Source organism: Melanostigma gelatinosum (genome assembly GCF_949748355.1).
Source record: "Melanostigma gelatinosum genome assembly, chromosome: 3".
Lineage (NCBI taxonomy): Eukaryota > Metazoa > Chordata > Actinopteri > Perciformes > Zoarcidae > Melanostigma > Melanostigma gelatinosum.
In genome coordinates this window covers 10,567,106-10,588,033 of record NC_136636.1, presented here as the reverse complement: position 1 = coordinate 10,588,033, position 20,928 = coordinate 10,567,106, and the positions used below count along the sequence as shown (strand labels likewise).

The window sequence follows — 20,928 nt, the reverse complement described above, 5'->3', positions numbered from 1 at the left end:
TCTCAACCGTTATCCAAATAAAATGCCGGTGTGGGGATGAATGTTGCCAGATGTCGCACGACTTGAGCAGGTCAAAATGTCACGAGCTATATTAAGTCTCTGTTTATGTACTGAACGCTGAGGATACAGAAATATTAAGGTGCTTACTTTGATTATTGACATTATTATTTACACTGCTGCATGGTTTTGCTTGGTGCTGCTGATAGGTTTTCTTTGTCAACCCTTTCACCTACACTGGTTTAGTCCTTACCTGCAAGTGCTGCTGGGAAAACTGGGAGCAATGCTGAGAGGTCAGGGGTCCGAGGAAGAAGGGAGGGCGGGGGGCCAGCATGGCCGAATCTAGGCCTGGATGTAACAACCTCTGGGTCACACTTAGGTCCATGGGCTGCTCCCCATGTATGGCTAATGAAACCTGATTGCTGGTGATCACATCCACTACAGAAGAAGAGAGAGAGGGAGAAAATAACACGTTCATTTGTTGAAGAGCATCGCTGTCTATGCTTATGGGTGTCAACGTGGGGTGAGGATTATTTCGTCTCTCTGGAGTATATGTTGCTCTCTTTTTCTGTGACTGTTTGTTTCTCAGTGTCCATATGGTCAAACATGTATCATCATCATAGACGAAGACAAAAGTAGTACAAATATCTTAGATGTGATAAAACAAAGGGAAGCATGTTTTTAATAGGTTTTCAAAGAAAAAAGTCCAAGAACAATCTGAGGTGCCTTTTACTGTGTGTGCTTCACATAAACATGACCAGAGGGCACTCCGTTTATTTGGCATAAGTGTATGCCCAGATGTGTACTTTTACTTGAACTCTGCACATTCACCAGTCATATTTCATTTCATTCAAGTCTTCCTGCCTGAAGTGAACTGGCCATTGTCCAACACTGCATTCAGGAAAGCAAAAGAGAGGGGTGTTTCTGTGTGCTGGGGTTGGAGGGGCACAAAAGAAAGAAAGAAAGAAAGAATGAAGGAAACAGGGTGGGCGGTTGGATTTGAACATTGTGTGGTCAAGGCATTTGGGTCAGGTACATCAATCTGTCATCTCCCTTCCATGTTTTACTCAAATTAAAGAAATAAAAATCTAAGTTTAGCACGAGTGAGACAACTGAACCAGGCGTTGGTGTCCTAACGAAAGACAGATGTCTTTTTATAGGTGCAGGGGAGTGCAAAAAAAGGTTTTGATCCATTTATTTAAAAGCCATTGTTAATACATTGCAACACCCTTACATTTCAACTCAAATGGTTTAACTGTAGCATGCATGGCACAGTACGGGCCTGATGGTGTGATCTATAGAACATAACAGGAACGTTAATGATAACTGGTAGTGAGGAAGCGTCAGCCTAAGTTTTTCTCGGGTTTTGTGATGCACCATAACAGCAAGACGAAAACACACGCAAGCTCACAGATAACCTGAAACCATGAAACATGGGGATGAATGTTTCGGTGCCGATACAAAAGCTTAGACAGACACAGTATGGAAAGAGACACCTTTCCTCCCTCTGGGGTAGAGAGACAGCGGGAGGGAGGGAAGGACATAGAAATGTACTACAGAGAAAACATCATCAGAAATGTTCAGCGGTGGGGCTCAAAACAAAGCTCCTTACAGGTGGCACACAAGTCCCACTGCACGTCCCTCCTGCAGGAGCCTCACAGTACGTTTTACAGACCCGGGCAGCGTTATTAGAGAGAGAAATAATCATGTCCACGAAGGCGTTACGGGGTTGACAGAATTCCTCTTAAGAAGAAAACACTCCCACGCTCTTATTGCTTAGGTCAAGTGAGACTTGCACACAGTGGAGCGTGACAAAAAACATATGGGGAGTTAATACGACCAGAACTATTTATAGTACGAGATAATGTCGCGCAGTTTAAGCCAAGTAGTTTCAGTTCTGTTGTCCTGCTTGATACCAAAAGATAGAATTCATAATAACAACACTATTTTGTTTGTGAGGACAGCAATGTGTTCATGCATTCTAGTGTGTGTGTACGAGAGAAAAGCAGAGATACGGTTTCTGTGAAAGTTCAAAGTTTGCATGATTATTTGTACAGCTCATAATAGAGACAGGGAAACACAGATAAGCCTCCTGTAACAAATGACGCCTGCAATTGGCACAATTATTGTGCCACTGGAATCCGACCTCAGCAGGTAACTCAAGGAAGCCGTGCCATGTCAGACAACGTGATCTCTGGAATATTCAAACCTGTTCCACTTGTATCTGGTTCATGCCTGCGTAACAATATGTCAGAGCTGAAGTTGAAGGCTTGTTTATTTAAAGCATCTGGTGCTTTTTTTAAATTTTTTAACTGTAATTAAAAAATGTTAACCAATGCGACAGGAAATACCCGTTGTAGCAGAACAGTATGTATTACCAGAAGAATGTTTTCAAAGGAAATCAATAACTGGAGTAGCGGGTCTGTGGTGTTAGTGGTGGTGGGGACTCAAATGATGTGCACACACACACACACACACACACACACACACACACACACACACACACACACACACACACACACACACACACAATTACCAAACAAGTCAGCTCCCTCGACAGAAAGGAAATGATCAGGAAGTCAGAGTTACTTCTCAGCTAAACAAAGAAGAAGCACCTGTGGTATATTTTTACCGAATGAAGTAAAGACCAGGCTGCAGCAACCATACGTATCTAAATTCTATTGACTTTAAACACAAAGTGTCTTCCCTGAGACACATGTTCTACACTGACTTACTTGTATTTATAAAATGTTTGGTATTTTTTGGGTAGTTTCAAATGAAAGGCCACTCTTCCACACACATGTGATTGGCTGTGTGTTATGTACCAATACTGACGCTGTGACTTACATTGTGAAACATAACTTAAGACAAAAGCGGCTTAGTCACTGCACGATGCATTCAAAGAGCCAACTGGACAGTCAAGGTTTCCTCCACAATGCCCCTGAAGGGTTTACAAAGCTGCTGATTGCTTCCTCTCGTCCTACCAGGACTGCACTTGAAGAGGACATTGACAGTTTGCAGTTGTTTCAACATCACGTTGTAAAGAAGTAGTGTAATCGTAGAGGTATTTTTAGCCAACATTGCTTTCCATGGTCTGCTATTCATCGATTGTGCTCATAAAAAGGCAAGATACATATTTTAAAACTGAAAAGAAATGCTATTTATAAGATAAAACCTTGAACGTTTTTTAAAAATAAGGAGAAGTGCATCGAGATAAGCTCTGTGTGCGTGTACTTCTGTCTCTCACATTTCAGCGTTGTGGTGCTAAAAATAAGCAGGAGAGAAACTTCTGGTTTCTGTAACAGCATATTCGTTTCACAACCATCATCCTCTTTCTGTGTGCCTTCTGCAGCAAAACACTGAATCACCGACACACACACACGCACACACACACCGACACACTCACACAGAAACAGCGACTTCCTGTTTCTAAAGTTAGTCTGCACCATAACATCCTCTTGGTTCATTTACACAAGCAGAAGTTGCTATTTTAGTTGACTGGCTTCACTGGTTCACTTTTGCAGCTTGAGAGTTGCAGATGTCCTTTAGCAGTATTTATACACACACACACACACACACACACACACACACACACACACACACACACACACACTGTGGCCCTAAAATGTGCTTTGTTTATTGTTGGAGTGAACTCCACGGTGCTGTTGAATGGAGTTACGTCTGGAAGTCACACATCAGGTTAAGTGCTACCTGCTATTTGCATAAACACTGGAAGCAGGCTTGAGGTTTATGGCTGGTTAGATTTGCAGCAAAGCAGAAAGAGCACGAGTTCAGAGACGAAATGTCACGCGAACTACAAACAAATTAACTCAAAATGACTGTTAATGCTGTTTCTAGCAACCATGCACACTGAGTGTAAAAAAACGTATGTTTATCAGGCTAACACTGAGTTATGTACACACACGCACACTATCAATTGAATGACAGCTACTCCACCGAACTGGCCACCTTCCCCATCTCTCCACAGCTGTTGGGGACATTCTGTCCCTCTGCTTCCGAGCAGCTGGAGTATCAATCTCCGTATGTGTGCGCATCCACACGAGTGTGTCCTTGTGCGTGTCCGTCCTATACGCGCCAAGATATTAATAGCTTGCAGTTGTTTCTTTTGAGTGTACACAGCGGGTCTTTGTGTTTGCATAAGTAGGATCTGCTCGTGCGACAGTTGAGGGTGCATGTACACTTGTACCCGCGCTGGCGTGTGTTGGTACCGATGTATTATTAGCGCCCATTTGTTTCTTTTTGAAGGAGCACTGTGGCTCTTTGTGCAAGTTTCACTACATGTAACCATGACGGTTTATTTTTAGTGTCACCTGTCAGTAACCACTCGTGTTTTTGTCAGTAATCATGCAAGTGCACATGTGCTTAGGGACACTGAGTTGAATTGCTGTTTCTCAATATATTATTAGCATCACACCACTTGTTTTTATGAGTGTGTGGCATGTGTGTGTGTGCGTGCTTTTACGTGTATTAATAGCATTCCCAATTGCCCACACATGCTTCTGTATGTGTGTGGTGCGTGTGCTAGTGGCTGTCAATAAGCATCATATTTATCAGCTGTACTGCAAATGAGAGTGGGTGAGTTTACTCCAGCGTGAGTGTGAGCTGATGATATTGGCCTATCCAAGTTTTGGCAAATATATTGTTGGCAGATATGTGAACAGAAATTGAAGTATCAATGTTTTATTGGCCGCATTTTCAAGTATGTTTGACATTATCTTCCAACCAATGAGATGGACTTCACATCCGCTAAGACTAAGAAAAGACGGTTGGACTCCCTTGTTTGTGACAATACTGCAACCCCTGGAAAGCGGCAGGTAAAAGAAGTGCCTTCACCGACTGCAGGCGAACTGAACACCCTGTTTCAGCAATTGAGCCTGGCGGGATCAAAAGCTGCTGTTTTGAGGGTAGTGCCTGACATATGCAAGCAGTTCAGGCCCACATCACTGTCAGAGACATTTCCTTGTGTGTTGACAAGCCTATACAAACCAGAACACTTGACGCTCAATTTTATTGAATTATTAAAGAAATGTGAAGAAGTGGAGCTGACTGTTACAGCGGAACAGGCGAAATCTGTGGAACAGGCTACCAGATCCCAAGCGTCAAGTAAACTGTGGTTCCGATTCAGATCTGGCCGCATAACCACCTCAAAGATGAAGTGAGTATGTACATCAAACCCTGATCTACCATCGCAGTCTCTGATAAAAATCTATATGCTACCCAGAGTTGACCTCTTTCTCTGTGGATGCAACTAAATGGGGGTGCAAGCACGAGGACACAGCCCGAAAAGCGTACTCGGAGAAGATGACAGAATCACATGACAATTTTTTGATTCACGACTCTGGATTTGTCATCCACCCCGACTACCCGCACATTGGTGCTACACCGGACGCGGTGGTGTCATGCGATTGTTGTGGCAGTGGGGTGGTTGAAATCAAGTGTCCCTACTGTGCACGTGACAGTACAATTGATGACTTGACTGCGGGAGGCGTGAAGACTTGTCTGGAGAAGGACGGCGAGCTTGTATTTTTGAAAAAGGACCACGAGCACATGTATCAGATACAGACTCAAATCAGTGTGTGCAATGCCGAGTTTGCGGACTTTGTGCTATGGACAGAGAAGGACCTCCACATTGAGCGTATTGAAGAAGACCAATCAATGTGGGCCATAAAGGTGGCATCGTCCAAAGATTTCTTCAATAAGGCTGTCCTGCCAGAACTTGTCGGGACATTTTATTCTCGAGAGAATGTCCAGACGCCAGCACTGTGTGCCATCCAGGTACCATGCGGACAGAACTCGGCGAGTGCAGATGATGACCACTCGCCAACATACTGTTATTGTGGGGAGTCTGAGGACTATGATGACATGATAATGTGTGAAGATGAAAATTGCAAAGTAGTCTGGTATCACTTGGTCTGTCGGAAAATCAAACGCGTTCGGAAAGGCAAGTGGCTCTGCCCTGACTGTAGAAAACAATCTAAAAAGAAGCCTCGTAAAACTAACAAGTGATATATGTAGTAGCTGTGTTAGCGATATTCAATGTTTACTCAGTGTAATACAACATACATGTATGTGGATTGATTGGAAGAAACAACAAACAATAAAATACACTGTACAACTTGGAAATGTATGTAGTTTTACTTTCACAATTATTCCAGTACAAAATACTTGTATGTTAGAAGAAACATGCTGACTCAAACGCTGATGTGTATTTACAGAAGTCTATGGCACATACATTTAGAGTGAGTGACAGTGTCGAAAATTCACCATTCACACATTGCAGTATCCCATATTTCATACAGTACTACACATAACCTGTCCAACATCACTCTATCGGAACTACGGATGGGCACAGGTTTGTTAGAGCACAGCAAATAATCATTGCCTTGTCCAGAGTGCTCAGTTGTGAATTGTTTGCCATAAACTCAAGCGGAAGTGTGCTCTGTAGAATGGTATGTAGAATGGTATGTAGAATGGTATGTAGAATGGTATGTATTCGAACATTTGCAATTCTTCTAGTTGCCTCCACTTCCCTACCGCTTAGTTGTTTTTTCCCTTTCGTGAAGGCGGGAATGTGCAGAGTAGCTCCCATCATCCCGACACTATCCGCAATGTCAAACCCACGATCCGCGAGCACCACGTCACCAGGATTTAGTTTATTGAGCAGTCCACAATGTTCTGTTATGCATTTATCGCTGGTTCTTCCACCCCATCCCTTGGATAAGAAAGATATGTTGCCTTGTGGTGTCACACCAATCAAGAACTTCACAGTGTTATTGTGTTTGTATGAGGACCATGGCCATGCCCGAGCACCAAGGTGTGTCCAAAAAAACTTCAAAGCAGTCGATGATAACTATAACCGTAGTGCCAAAATGCGCGCGGAACGACATCGGCATTGTCTCCTGTAGCTCCTCCCTCTCCGGCCAAACAATCAGATCCTTCAACCTCGTGTGCAACACGTCAATCATGTTGAGAAAAATACGCGAGGATGAAGACTTGTTTATTCCAAACCTCTGACCGAGATCCATATGGGCCAAGTTAAGTCTGAGTTTTAATAAACAAAGTGTCAGCTGTTGGAATTTGGTGAGAGCACTGGCAGTAGAATATGGGATGTGTGGTTCTATAAAATGCTATAGAATTTGCAGGGTTGAGAAGTCCGGCAGTCCAGTATAATATCTCACTTTTTCATCATTATATTCGGAAAATTCTGAATCAAACATGGATCGTTCATCGGAAAGTTCCTTTTTCAAATTCAGATTTTCCGAGAGTCGGCGCTGCATCTCAGCTTGCATTGCTGCAATCGTGGCCCCACCGAGGTCCGTCTGGTTGGCTTGGTTATTCTTATCCTCGTCCTCTGCTGCTGGTGGGCTGTCATATGCATGATCCGACATTAAACTCATACAACTTTTTCAATTATTTTACTTAAAAATGGGAGGTTTGATATTGGCCAATCATTTTTCATTGTTGCGGAGTCTAAACTAGCCTTCTTTAGGAGTGGTTTAATAACTGCAGTTTTTAGGGCTTGTGGGAAGACACCTGAGAGAAGGGATGTGTTTACAATTTGTAAAAGATCAGACAAGCAGAACATCCTGACATTTAAGAAACTGGAACCATTCAATGTCCGTGATTTTGAAATCACTGAAACAATTATTCAACTATCAAAATAGTCCCAGATTAATTATCTGTCAATCAACTGATCAATTAATCAACTCATCTTACGACATTTTACAAACAAAATGTGAGGAATCTCAGTTATGCCAAAAAATGTGTACGCTAGCCTATATGTCATTATGACAAGCATAACACACTTCTTCTAATTCCTTTTTTCCCCCATGGCTTATGAAGTCACAACGTATCGTGCCATGACATGAGCCATGCATTCCCACACTTGACTGTCAACAGGATAACTGCACAAGCAAATATACGATTCCTTCATCGTGTAGCCTTTTCTTTCTTTCTCTCAGAGTCATCAGTGCATTTTTGTATCGTACCAGTCACTCTCTTCCACCAAAGGATCAGAGGTCAGACAGTTATAACGTGACTTCTCTTGATGCTGTGTCCCCGAGGAGCACGGGAAAAAAGACGAGGGGTCGCCAGCTCACTCTACGGCCTCTACGGCCTCTACGGCCTCTACGGCTCACTCTACGGCCTCATCAGGGACGGTGATGAGTCTGCGTACAGACGGGAGGCTGAACGGCTGGTCCTCTGGTGTGGTCAGAACAACCTGGAGCTGAACAAGCTCAAGACTGTGGAGATGACAGTGGACTTCAGGAGGAGCCCCCCATCACTGCCCCCCCCTCACCATACTCAACAACACTGTGTCTGCTGTGGAGACCTTCAAGTTTCTGGGATCCACAATCTCCCGGGACCTGAAGTGGGCTCCCAACATCAACACCATCAGGAAAAAGGCCCAGCAGAGGTTGTACTTTCTGCGCCAGCTCAGGAAGTTCAACCTGCCTCAGGAACTGCTGATTCTTTTCTACTCAGCCATCATCCAGTCTGTTCTCTGCTCTTCCATCACTGTGTGGTTTGGATCGGCCACCAAACAGGACAGAAACAGACTGCAACGGATTGTTAGGTCTGCGGAGAGGATCATTGGTTCCAGCCTGCCCTCCATCCTGGACTTGTTCACCTCCAGAGTCAGGAAATGTGCAGGAAAGACCACTGCAGACCCTTCACACCCTGGACACAAGCTGTTCCAACTCCTCCCCTCTGGTAGGCGCTACAGGGCTCTGTACGCCAAGACCACCAGACACAGGAACAGCTTCTTTCCACTGGCCGTCACGCTCATGAACAATAAATAGGTTATACTACACTATTGTCTATAGGTTGATGTTCACATGTATATATATAGATACACACTCTTTTTTTTCTCTTGGATATATATCTATACTTGTATTATAGCTAAATGTTTATACCTACATCCGTTTTACTTTTTTTTGCTGCCCTTTTTGGTTCTTTATACATATATTTTTCTTGTTTATTGTAAATTTGTGTTTGTACATTGTGTTTGTACATTGAGAGCGGAGTGGAAACCGGTGACAAATTCCATGTATGCGTAAGCACACATGGCCGTAAAGCTGATTCTGATTCTGATTCTACAGTTGTGTGTATATGAGAGTGTCATAAGCGAGCATGCTCTTCAGTGTGATTCTCCAGCTCGGTTTCTCAAAGCCAAAACAGACTGACAATTGTTGAAATTGTTAAATTTTTTCCCTCCCGTGGGTTCCAAAGGGTCATCTTTTTCGGAGGGGGGAAACACTGCTAAATTTGGCCCAGGGAGCCGTCATAAGGTTGGCATGAGACTGAAACTCTGTCTTGGCCGAGAACACACAGAATATGTGTTGCTGCTAAAAGAATCGGCGCTGATACTTTCATGACCCGCTCATCACTCATGAGAGTGATCACACCCTCAGTCAGACATCCAGGCAGACCACACACAAATTATCACCGTAACATTGCCCTCGATTATGCAAATGAGGACGCGAGCCCACATTTGACCTGACGGGAACACCATCCGACTTCCTTTATGTACTTCAAAAGCAACAGTGACTGATTCAGGTCAGTGGTCTGCACACCGCCTCCACCTAAATACATCCACTCCCCTGCTCTATGATCTTGAGTGAAATTGGCCTTTCCCCCTCCGAACCCCCCCCCCCCCCCCCCCCCCACGCACACACTCCCATGATACACAGGCAGAGGGATGGTCCTGTTGCTGTGTTTTTGAGGAGCAGCTTGTATCAGTAGTCAGCTGAGTTGATCTTAAATCAGGAACAGGAAATGTGATCTGGGGCTTTTGGCTGGTCCAGAACACTGTCCCTATTGTCAGTACACTGCTGTGGCTCACACTGAGAAAACACTGGGGACTTTTAAAGGTTATCTGTGCTGGGAAAAGGTTGGTATTTACTTTCACAACTAGCCTGTGGCACAACGGTATACCCAAAATGGATATGATGGATATGAATGGATGATGGCCGAATCACTAAATATGACTTTGTCCTTGTTGTGTTTATGAATACAAAGGCCTATCTGGGGTCGATAAAGGAGCTTCTACAGCAAACTTCTCTGTGTTTACTCTATAGCACATGTGTCAAACTCAAGGCCCGCGGGCCGAATCCGGCCCGCCACGTCATTTTATGTGGCCCGCGAATCCGCCAGCAAAAAAATAATTAAAATAAAAAAAAGATTTTTTTTTTTTGTTTTTTGGAAAAATAATTAAAAGTTAGACTTGAAAATAAAAGTATCCCCATGGTCGAAATTATGAGATAGAAAGTTGAAATTATGTGATAGCACAACAGGTGGACAGGAGAGGCAACAGCCCGAAAAGAGGTTTTCCAACAATTGAAAAAGGATCGACAAATAATCCCAAAATGTCCACGAAGAGAAAAATTGATGCAGAGGGAAGAAAATGTAATGAAAGATGTGAAAGCGAATACGTTTGTGCTTCAAGGAGAACAACGGGTCTGTCTTCTGTGTTATGAGGCGTGTCGGTGATGAAGGATACAATTCACGTCGGCATTTTGACACCAAACACGGAGCTAAATTTAACCTCCAAGAAAAACATCAAACTGTCCAAGAATTAAAAGGCAGACTGCAATCACAGCAGAATATATTTACACAGCTACAGCCCAGTGCATGCTGAAGGTATGTGAGCAGAGCTCCGACCAGATACAGACTTTTACAAATGTCAGTTTGTGAAGAAACACCATCGCAGACCGAGTTCATGAACTAGCAGCAATCTAACAACACAGCAGCTAAGAGACGAGCAGGTACTTGTGTTTCTAATGAACTGTTGATGAAAGCACAGACAACACGGATACATCATCTATCCATGTTCATCAGACCTGACTCTCAGTGAGCAGCTCTTGGATGTAGCTGCCATGCACAGGACGACGACAGGGAGGAACATTAGTGATGCAGAGAGGTGACACAAACAGCTTTGAACAAAGTTAATGTAATAACTTGTGTTTGATATTTGTCTTTGTTATTTTCTTTAGTAGTTTGATCTTTGATAGAGTCATATGGGTTTCTTAACCCTCAATTAAAATGATTTATGTTATAACAGAAATGTGTTTAAATATCTTTTTTCATTTATATAACTGCATGTACAATATGTTTACACTTGAATAAACAATAATCAAATGCAGAGAGAGTTATTTAACAATATGTTAGGAGAAGTTACAGTTATACAGTCGTACAGTTACAACCGGCCCTTTGAGGGCGACCGTGATGCTGATGTGGCCCAGAGTGGAAATGAGTTTGACACCCCTGCTCTATAGGGTCGAACCACTGGTCACATGGAGATGGGCAATGAATCTACTATTGATGGACTGTCCCTCACTGGTCATTGTAGTAATCCACGCAGCATACAAAGTCAAACAAAGCAATCTACTGAACTTCTGATGACCTCAATTTATTACACTGAAGATACTACAGACATTGTGAATGCCCCATCTGAGCTGAAGCAATTAGTTGCTCGTCAATCCGTCAGCTCATGGACAGCAATTTGTTTTGCTGTCCGTGTTGTTTTGAGGACATTTGTAGGACACTGTATCCGTAACTTGATACTTTATCCTGACATGTTAGAGAGCTATTTGCATTTCTATTAGAGGGTTACTCACAATGCAAAGTGAAACCAGCTTCCTACCTCAAGTCAAAACAATACTGACTGCTAGCAAGCACACTGCAGTGCAATAAAATGATATGAATTGCAAGCATTACATTAAAACTCGTGAGGGCAGAGTGTGACTCGCAGCTGACGACTGCAGGAGAAGCACAGTGGTGACTTATGTTGGCGTCAAAATGTCTTCGTGTACAACACTGTGGAAAAACCCCACAGTCAGAAGGACAAGAACAATTTCCACATTTCTACTGTTCAGAGGGAACATTTAGCCTTTTCTCTGAGATGATGGCGCTGAATTTTCACTTGAACCTTCAGCCTAGTGTTTATGACACAAAGCCAAAGCAATAGGCTGTTACAACTCGTGGAGCAAAAATGCCTTTGCGATCAACAGTTTGAGGAGTAAGATGACACTTATCATGCACAGACAGTAGCATGAGGGGCTGATTATTATGACCAGAGTCAAAGAGATACGCTATTGTAAACACACAGAGTGTAGGTGGTGTCGATTCCTTTGGCATGGCCCACATGAAACTAATGTAACTGTATCCCCGCCACAGCACCGAGGCTATGACCTCATCCCATCCAACGAGGGAACCTGGACACATGAGAACATTATTCCACGCATGGCTGCCGTGTGTGTATGTTCCTGTGTGTGTTCTCATTTGTTCGGGACTGGAGGGGTTTGGGTGTGATCTAACAATTTTCACGACTTCCGTCATAACACAGCACACACACTCAAGACAACACAGCTGCCCACGCCGCGGTCCAACAAACAACCAAACATGTGTTGCCTAGTAGTGGATGAGTCAAACTTTTCAATGAAAGTTTTGGGCAGAATCGGAAATTCTACACTAGCACTCACAATGAGGGCCTTAATACCATAATTACATAATTATTAACCCTATTTACCACCTTAAAATGGTCATGTTGCTAATTTGTAGGATAATTAAGGCAATTTAACTTCAGACTGCAGCATCTGACTCTGGGTCACACCTCAGGACATGTGCACTTATTCTTATTTTAAAAATCATTATGGCATTTTTTTTTTTTTTTAATTGCTGAACTGCATTTCTTCAAATGAAAAGGAGAAAAGAACATCTAACTGCACATGAAAATCTCAGCCAGGTGAGCTTTTACACCTGTTGAGTTTTGCACGCAAGCCAGGATAACGTGCATTTAGCCGTGTTTACGCTCGCGACCATGCATTCTCCTGCACGAGAAAGCAGTAAAGTATCAGTTGTGTGTTCCATCTTTGACAGTGAAAGCTTTTTCAAAAGATATAATTGCAAGTTTGAACTGCGTCTGATAGCTTTACTTCACGGTGCACGTTTAACAAACAACATTAAACATCGCCTACCGTTCAAACACTCCAACTTCATGCGAAACTTCATGCGACACCGAAGGGTCCGACAGCCAGTGTTGAGGTAAGCGATGGCAAGTCAGAGAAAATAAAAGACGGATGCAAACTTCGTCCGATTGTCTGCCGTTTTCATCTTGGGTCTTTTTGACTAAACCGGTCGTTATTTTGTCAGTTATCAGACCGATAATTAAACTCAAAAACGTTCCGTCAGCACGCGCCGTTGTCAGAGGTGTACAATAAATACACACAGGACGCTAAAGCCCGGCAAAATGTAATTACGTTCACCGTCACCGAAGTCTGCGCTCCACTTGTCCGTCTCCTTCTCACTGACTGTCAGTGGAGGTGAAACTGCTGATACAACCTGCTGGGAGTCACTTTCATCTGCGCATGTGCTGCTGGTGTGAGGGCTCCATCTGCTGAACCCAGCCGGGTAAGTAAAGGTGTTCTCAGTGTGTGTGTGTGTGTGTGTGTGCGTGTGTGTGTGTGTGCGTGACAAGACTCTTGTTCATCAACTTTGTTTAATGACACATAGCCAGTGTTTTCAGTACATCGGCGACACAAACTGAATACAGGTCATGCATTCAGTTGGCTGATGATATGACATTAATTGGTCGACTAAAAAAACGTACAAAGAGTTCAAATACTTGTATCATAAATAACAAGATGTAACGCATACATGACCAATGAAGCTGATTCTGATTCTGATACGAATGAGGAGCATAATACAGAGGACAGAGAGTAAGAAAAAGGAGCAAGTTTATAGAACTTTTGAATATATATATACTCCTGTCACATCTGCCCTCAAAACCTGCAAGAGCATGTAAAAATGTATTTAGACCGTATGTTTATTGAATTCTTGATATGCTGCTAATTTACCACGTAGCTCCTTCTGTGCCAACATGTTTATTTTACTGTACTCTATGACATGCCTTCTTCCTGATGTTTCTGTATTTTTATTTTGGGATCTTAACTCCTGAAGCCAAACGCAAATGTTCACATCCATGGACAATGCAGTTCTATTCTATGTGGGATGCACGCACACACACACACACACACACACACACACACACACACACACACACACACACACACACACACACACACACACACACAGACATACGCAACAAATTTACTCTTAATTTAGACAGCGCTGCCCATTCTCACATGTCCTCTCCCGAACTGAACTCTCTCTGTCTCGCACGGTTTCCTCATCCTGCTTGTAGCCAAATCTCCTCCACCCTCTGCCAAAAAAAAATAAATCAACATCATTCGATCCATGAAGATAAACCAATCTGCGACAAACAAACTAGTGAAGCTGAGTGTTTTATTTAATATGACCCAGGCCAGTCCTGAGAGGGAGTCAATAGCTTTGCTGTTGTTCAGTCAAATTGTGTCTAGGGGGGAAATTAGGGCCTGAGTTCAGAAAAAACCCCGCTATCAACAAAACTCAGTCTAATTACAACAACAGCATGTCTTTTTGCTTGTGCTCTTGGCAGGACTGAACAGTCCATCACTATAGTCACGGGGTTGACTGTGTCCTCAATCATTTGAGATACGTACAAGCAAATTGAATTTCATAGCAGATCTCCGTTTCGAACAGCTTCTTCTGTTTGCACATGTAGAGAATGCTTGGTGACTCTTACATTTTCATTCAAAACACTTCATGTTCCGAATAATAATTAATTCACTCTTTTGTTATGGCATTGCCCTTTAAAAATAGTTTCTTGAACCATTATCAACACGTCATTATTCATGTCAATCGGATCAACATAGGTCTGTGAATGACCACATGTTCAAATTATATACAAAATGATACCTGAAGGAGTTGATAGCTGAAAGTAAGTGTCAATTGAGAAGTAAAATAAACGAAGGAATAAAGTCACTTTCCATCATTGAATTAAAAAGGGCCATGAACAACATTAATTTAGCTTGTGGCACAATTACTGAGACCACTGATGTAACCTATTGAGCAGGTATGCTAAACCATAAGCACAGTGTCGGCTTTACAGGAACTTTGAAATTCTAAAACACACTTTTTGCAAATAACTGCACACGGTTATCTACATTAGACACATCAACAATCACCTGCACCCAGAATGCACACGCGAAAACACCTGTAACCAATTCGACAACTTAGAAAGCAGAGCTTGAACACTATAAATAGGATTCAGGTTTGTTCTGTGATGTGTACAACAATGGAGGCACATTTTGGAGAGAGAGAGAGAGTTAGAGGGACTGTAAATGCAAAACACTGGATTTTGTTTACAATACAATATGTAAATCTAATCTTCAATTTAAGTGATTGTGTCAGATTCTGTTACGGGCATATGCATATTGAGAATTAACACATTTGTTTGTTTCCCCATTTCATTTGCATTCATAATTTATATTTACAACATGCTACAAATGATCGTCTCTGCCAAAGACGAGAGACGTTAATGTTTTATACTTAGCACATCAGCATGCAGTTGGCATGTGACAAGAGCTATTTATTTGGTGCTTTGTGTGTAAGGGTTTTGCAAGAGATGTATGATTCTTTGCATTTTGTGTATCTGATTTGTTTTTATGTGTGTTGAGTTTTTAAAAAGAGGGCACTAGTTTCAAGAATTGCGTTTCAGCAATTGCAAAAGAAACTGCAGCAAAACGGATGAAGTTGGCACCGTCATTTGTGTTTCTGTTAACACGTCGTCATCAGTTATCAATAGAGCGCTCCTTTCTTATCTCTCCCCCTCACACTATTTGTACACCGTTCCTGCCAGCATAAGGGCAGTGCCACTGCTGGATAGCTTGCGAGTGTTTGGATCTGTGGACATGTGGGCCTGACTGGATTATAGAGAGAGAGATAGAGAGAGAGAGAGAGAGAGAGAGAGAGAGAGAGAGAGAGAGAGAGAGAGAGAGAGGGTCAGTTATTAGACCCCTCAGTAAAAACATCCTCACCTTACAGTACAATGACAGTATGAGCAAGATGCTTTCAAAATCTTGTCACAAGACGCTCATAGAGATGCAGTTTTATACAGAATCCCTGAGAGGATTTTAAAGACTGAAAGCCAGAACAGTGGAGAAGGGAAGAGACACACATGGCATACATGGGTAGGACTCCAAGGTGAAGTTTTGTGGCCATAGGGCTCACTCCTCTTCCAGTCACAGGAAGCCAGTAGGAATGAGAGGAATGCAGTCAGGCAATGGTGATGGAGGGAGCAGCAGTTGCAGGGCAGATAGCCAAAAAGAGTAAAAGAAAAGGAGGCAGTCAGGGAAATGATAGGGAGAGTGAAAAAGTGATTAAAGAGTGGAAAGGGCTGGGGAGTAAATCATTAAGATGCACAATCAGGCAAAAGCCGCCATTGGCGGCGTTTGTATTTGCATGCAAGAGTAATTGCTCGCTCTGATATTGACAGTTTGATGTGGATAATGTGCGTGATATTGGAGGAGTCACTGACGGAAATGCCACAGTACATTATTGTGACCTGTGGAATGTTTGGAGTTATCAGTCAAACAGAGTATCCTGGTATTGGGTGGCTGGGGGTCAACAAACAAGAATTATCTTTTTACCATCCAGGGGGTCAGCCTACCTTACAGACACACACATGTGCACACATGCACAGACATGCAGACAGCACACTCAGACATGTGCAACACAGCCAAACAGTTCCTCTGTCTCTTTATCTCTTCAGCCTTTTTAGCTCATTGTTTCATTTTTACTGCAACTTCACTGTTTTGATTTAGTTTCCCTGCTCTCATCAAACCTGCTGAGGCAGTTTTATTCGGCTCTGATACATCCCTTGTACACCACCTGCCTAAGCACCACCTGCAGTAAGCTGCCAAAGAGCCAAATTCCTTAGCAGATGGTGCAGACCAAACAATGTTTGCCACACCATCTTCATAAGTAGATGCCAATGTTGTTTTCAGCTTGTTGCACTGCCCAGGGTGCCAGAAAACAAAATCAGTTCATTCAGCTTTCAATCACCAGTTCATGCAGAATGCAGAAAAGAAAAAAGAAATTCAACCGAACTAAGTATCTTCAGATCATTGCCATGTTTTGACATAAAAGGAAAAAAAAGCTCCATTACGTATTTTAAACAGTGGTTGCGCAGTACCTGAGCTCTGCACGGCACACATACCATTAAACGTGTTCAGGTAGGCGAGGCTAAGCGCCAGCAAGCAGCTGTGTGGTAACTTTGAACCGAGAAGGGCGCTCGAGGCTGCTCGCTGTGGCGGGTAGCCTCTAAAAGCCTTTCCATTCCCAACAGCAAAGCAAAGTCAACCCACAAAGGGGATAAATAGCACTCAGCGCTCGCCTAGTTTCTCTGGAAACTGACTGTGATGCTGGAAAGTGTTGCTTTTACGACGCCTTCACACTTCTGTGTGCACACATGTGGAAAAAGGTCAAAACATATATGGTTCAGAACAGTGTGCACCCCTTTCAGAAGGTATATGTGACATGCCTTTTAAAGGATCATACGTGTCAAACTGAAGAAACTCACTACGAGGGGATTTCACTTGAGCTGCTGTGAAAGTTAATGCTCATTGTGAGAAATTCTTGTGATCGTCTGTTGTTCATTAAGCACTTATATATCGAGTGAGACGTCCAAATATAGTGAGAGAAACAATACATTTTTAAACATCTTGGTGCCATTTAAACCATGACCTGGATAACAATGTAAAGGAATGTGGAAAAGACAACAACTTATCGTGAACATGAACTTAATATTTCCTTCCTCAATGACAAACGACAAAATCGGTTTAACTGCACAGTTTTTTCCTGTACAGTGAAACTTCCACATGGTAGTTTTATCTCAATTAGAGCAGATTATTGCAGTAAAAACACTCTTCCACAAGGGGGTGGTACACAAACAAATGACCGCGTCTGCTGTTTGTTATCTGAACACAAATAGCCCGTTCAAGAGTTGGAAGTGAACTTACTATCAGCCGCTCATTAGTATCACGCACATCAATCCACCGTGCTCCTTGTTCACTCGCTTGCAGCGCTCACTTGACCACGGTTGGCAGCCTCTGCTGTGATGAAGAACCCTCTTAAGACCAGAACTGGCTCAATGAGAGGTGACCGCCATACTGTAGCCATACTGCCAAGTTACTGCACTGTCCTTCAGCAATTTGGACAATGTGATGGAACAATTAGAAATCCAAGTTCTTTTGGTAATTGAAAACAAATTTTCGAGAAACCTTCTCAAAAAGTATTTGTGTAAGTTTCTTAAGTTACGTACTTAAAAGGTAACGCATTTAGAGAGGACTTAAGAGCTCCACACAAGACAAATGTCACGTCTTTGAAACCAAAACACACGACGTTGTCACCAATCCTTCTGTGTCCTCAGCTGACACCCACTCGGCTTGATTCAGACACTTTAGAGGGAGAGGTTGGTCCCTGAGGGCCACTTCCATCTTAACCTGCTGCCCCTCGACCTTTACAAACCAAACAAACCCAGAGTTTCATGATTTATCAAAATGACAGAAATGTGGACCATCAAGTTCTTTCAGTTATTTATACAGTTTGGCTGCTAAGACTGATTACTTTGTTGTACCCTGATACAATGAAGTATATTCCATGTTTATCCATCATATATCCATCACAAGTTCCTACAAGTCCAGAAGACGAAGATCCAAATCACAGAGGACATTTGAGAAAGCGAAACCAGGATGTATTTGCATAGAAATAGTTGCACTCTTGCATAACAGGCATTAGAATATATGAATTTTCATTCATTCTAATCCAAACATTTTCTGTCAATCAACTAATCGACTAATGGACAAATCATTTCAGTTCAATCCCTGAATCATACACTATGGCACAAGGTGCTCTTTGCTGATAACCTCATTTTAAAGGTTTTAGTTCAACAGAGCAGTTTTCAGATTTTAAGTGAGACTAATTTTACTAATTTTGGCCGTGGATTCTGAGAAATATTGAATGTGTCCGAGGCGAGTCTGGATTCATTAAGCTCTTAGGTTTTATCAGTGTTAAACTCCCTAAAACAGTAATTTGTGTTCTTCGCAGCAGGGACAAGGCCAAATAAACCATGAATGTCATCATTATAACCCCATTATTTTCAGAGAGAACACGGAGGACTTACAGTCTGATTTATTGCCCAACAAACCACGTAGACAAGCCTCTAAAAGTGAAGCAGCACGGGAGAGTAAAAATAGAGCGAAAGTTTAGTGTTTTTGGGGGCGAGAAAAGGCTGAGGCGAGCATTTCATCTTATGCAGCGACATTTATGTCCAGTACACAAAAACAAGGAAGGATCGGTTGCAAAACTAAACTAAACTAAACTTTTTACCTACTTTCTAATCACTTTAATCGATTACTATAAAAAGATGTGTCCTTGGGCAAAGAATGTACGCATGCACAAGCAACATTTCACAACTCAAGTCATGTCAACATTTGTTTTCAATTTTTGGTGTCCTTGATTGAAAGTGCAGTTATTCCGCGTAGAGGACAGCCGGTGTTGTGACAGCAATGTAATTAACTCTCTCACTGTGTTGACCAAACGTCTTCTGAACACATTCTCGGTATCTTTCTGTGCTTGTCTCCCTTCAGCATTGCAGTGAGGGCCTGCTGTTGTGTGTCTCCTTCATTCTTTGCACTTCAATACTTTTCCTGGACACACTACCTCTCCAGGGTGGGTGGGTCTGTTTCCAATTTTCTCCCCTTTCCCGTCCCGAGAAAGGACACTTCCATAACCAAACAAATAACACCAGAGAACGCGTTACAGCTCTTTGTTGTTTTTTTTGCTGTTTCTCACCACAGCGTTCTTCTTGCACATGTTTTATGTCGATGTGATTTTGAAGCGTTTGCAGTAATATCAATGTAAAGAGTAAACGCTCCACTGAAACCAGAACAAACCCGAGCTTCTCACAGCTGAAGCCAACCAAAGCTCACCACCGGTAGTAACAACGAGGATGAACCAAAGCAACAAAGATAATCTTCCATTTCAGCAAGACTGCCCGCTAAAATCCCCTCTATAAAGTATAATACCTAAACGATTGCCATACTTTCCTAGTGATTTTCAGTAATTTCAGGAAACAGCTGTTACACGCTTTCACTGATAGATATGTGATGTGTAAATGTGAAACATCACCTACCGGTTTTGGGTGCTGACATCCAGTGAGAGGTCCTTCCGTGCTCCCACAGCAGTCCAGTCAATCACAGAGGCAGCGGTCAGACAGGCTGGGAGTCTCGGAGAGAAGATAGATCCGGGGAGTGGTGCTGCAGCGCTGGAGCCTGGCTGTGCACTGACCGAGGGAGTCACAGTCAACTGCTTGACACAACCCTCTGACTTGGCTGTCTTGCACTTCCTCTCATGTGAGTTCTCTCTCTCTCTCTCTCTCTTGCTCTCTTAATCACTCACCACAAATTCTCTCTTTCAGAGAAGACACAGTTGCTCTGCCCTATCAGCCCCCTGAAACTTTTTGTCAGTGCTGCCCCTGCACCAGAAGCTCCAGGGATGGAGGGAGGGGGAGAGGGGCTGTGTGTTTGTGTGTGTGTGTGTGTGTGTGTGTGTGTGTGTGTGTGTGTGTGTGTGTGCTTCGGAAAGAAAGAGAAAGAAAGAGCGAGAGAGAGAGACAGATTGTGCAGTCGGTCGTCTGACAGACAATAGCAGGAAGTGTAGCTTTAGGATGGACAAAGTGCGCAGGACAGCAATAGGAAAGCTGCATCGAGCTTTACAAGTGTTTAAAAGACGTAGCCTATTACTGTAGTTTTACATTACATGCAGTCCATTAATACCGTAAACAAAAAAGCAAGTATGATGTTGGTGTGTCTCACTGTCATCTCATTCCCAGGGCGTCAATAAAATGATGACTTGTCACAGCCGTCCGCGTCTGACCAACGCACAAGACACCCCTTAGCGTCTGTATTAAGTGTGATTTATGCCTGACACATACAGGCTTGCACAGTTAAAGTCACGTCATACCATCAC

At 42.9% G+C, this 20,928-nt stretch overlaps 1 protein-coding gene across 4 annotated transcripts in view; it reads right to left on the bottom strand.

Moving 5' to 3' along the window:
• Positions 1-20,227, bottom strand: part of LOC306775894 (histone deacetylase 7-like) — a 43,128-nt gene extending 22,901 nt beyond the window's left edge. For 3 of the 4 annotated variants that reach the window (XM_079266454.1, XM_079266457.1, XM_079266456.1), the window contains exons 1-2: positions 12,996-13,155; positions 251-435 (exon numbers count right to left, since the gene is read on the bottom strand). In XM_079266454.1, the coding sequence (XP_079122580.1) occupies positions 251-435; positions 12,996-13,029 (219 nt within the window). In that variant the 5' untranslated portion in view covers positions 13,030-13,155. Of the gene's footprint in view, positions 1-250; positions 436-12,995; positions 13,156-20,092 lie in introns of those variants that run through there. The other variant, XM_079266455.1, reaches the window with a different exon arrangement.
• Between the last annotated feature and the right edge of the window lie 701 nt (positions 20,228-20,928).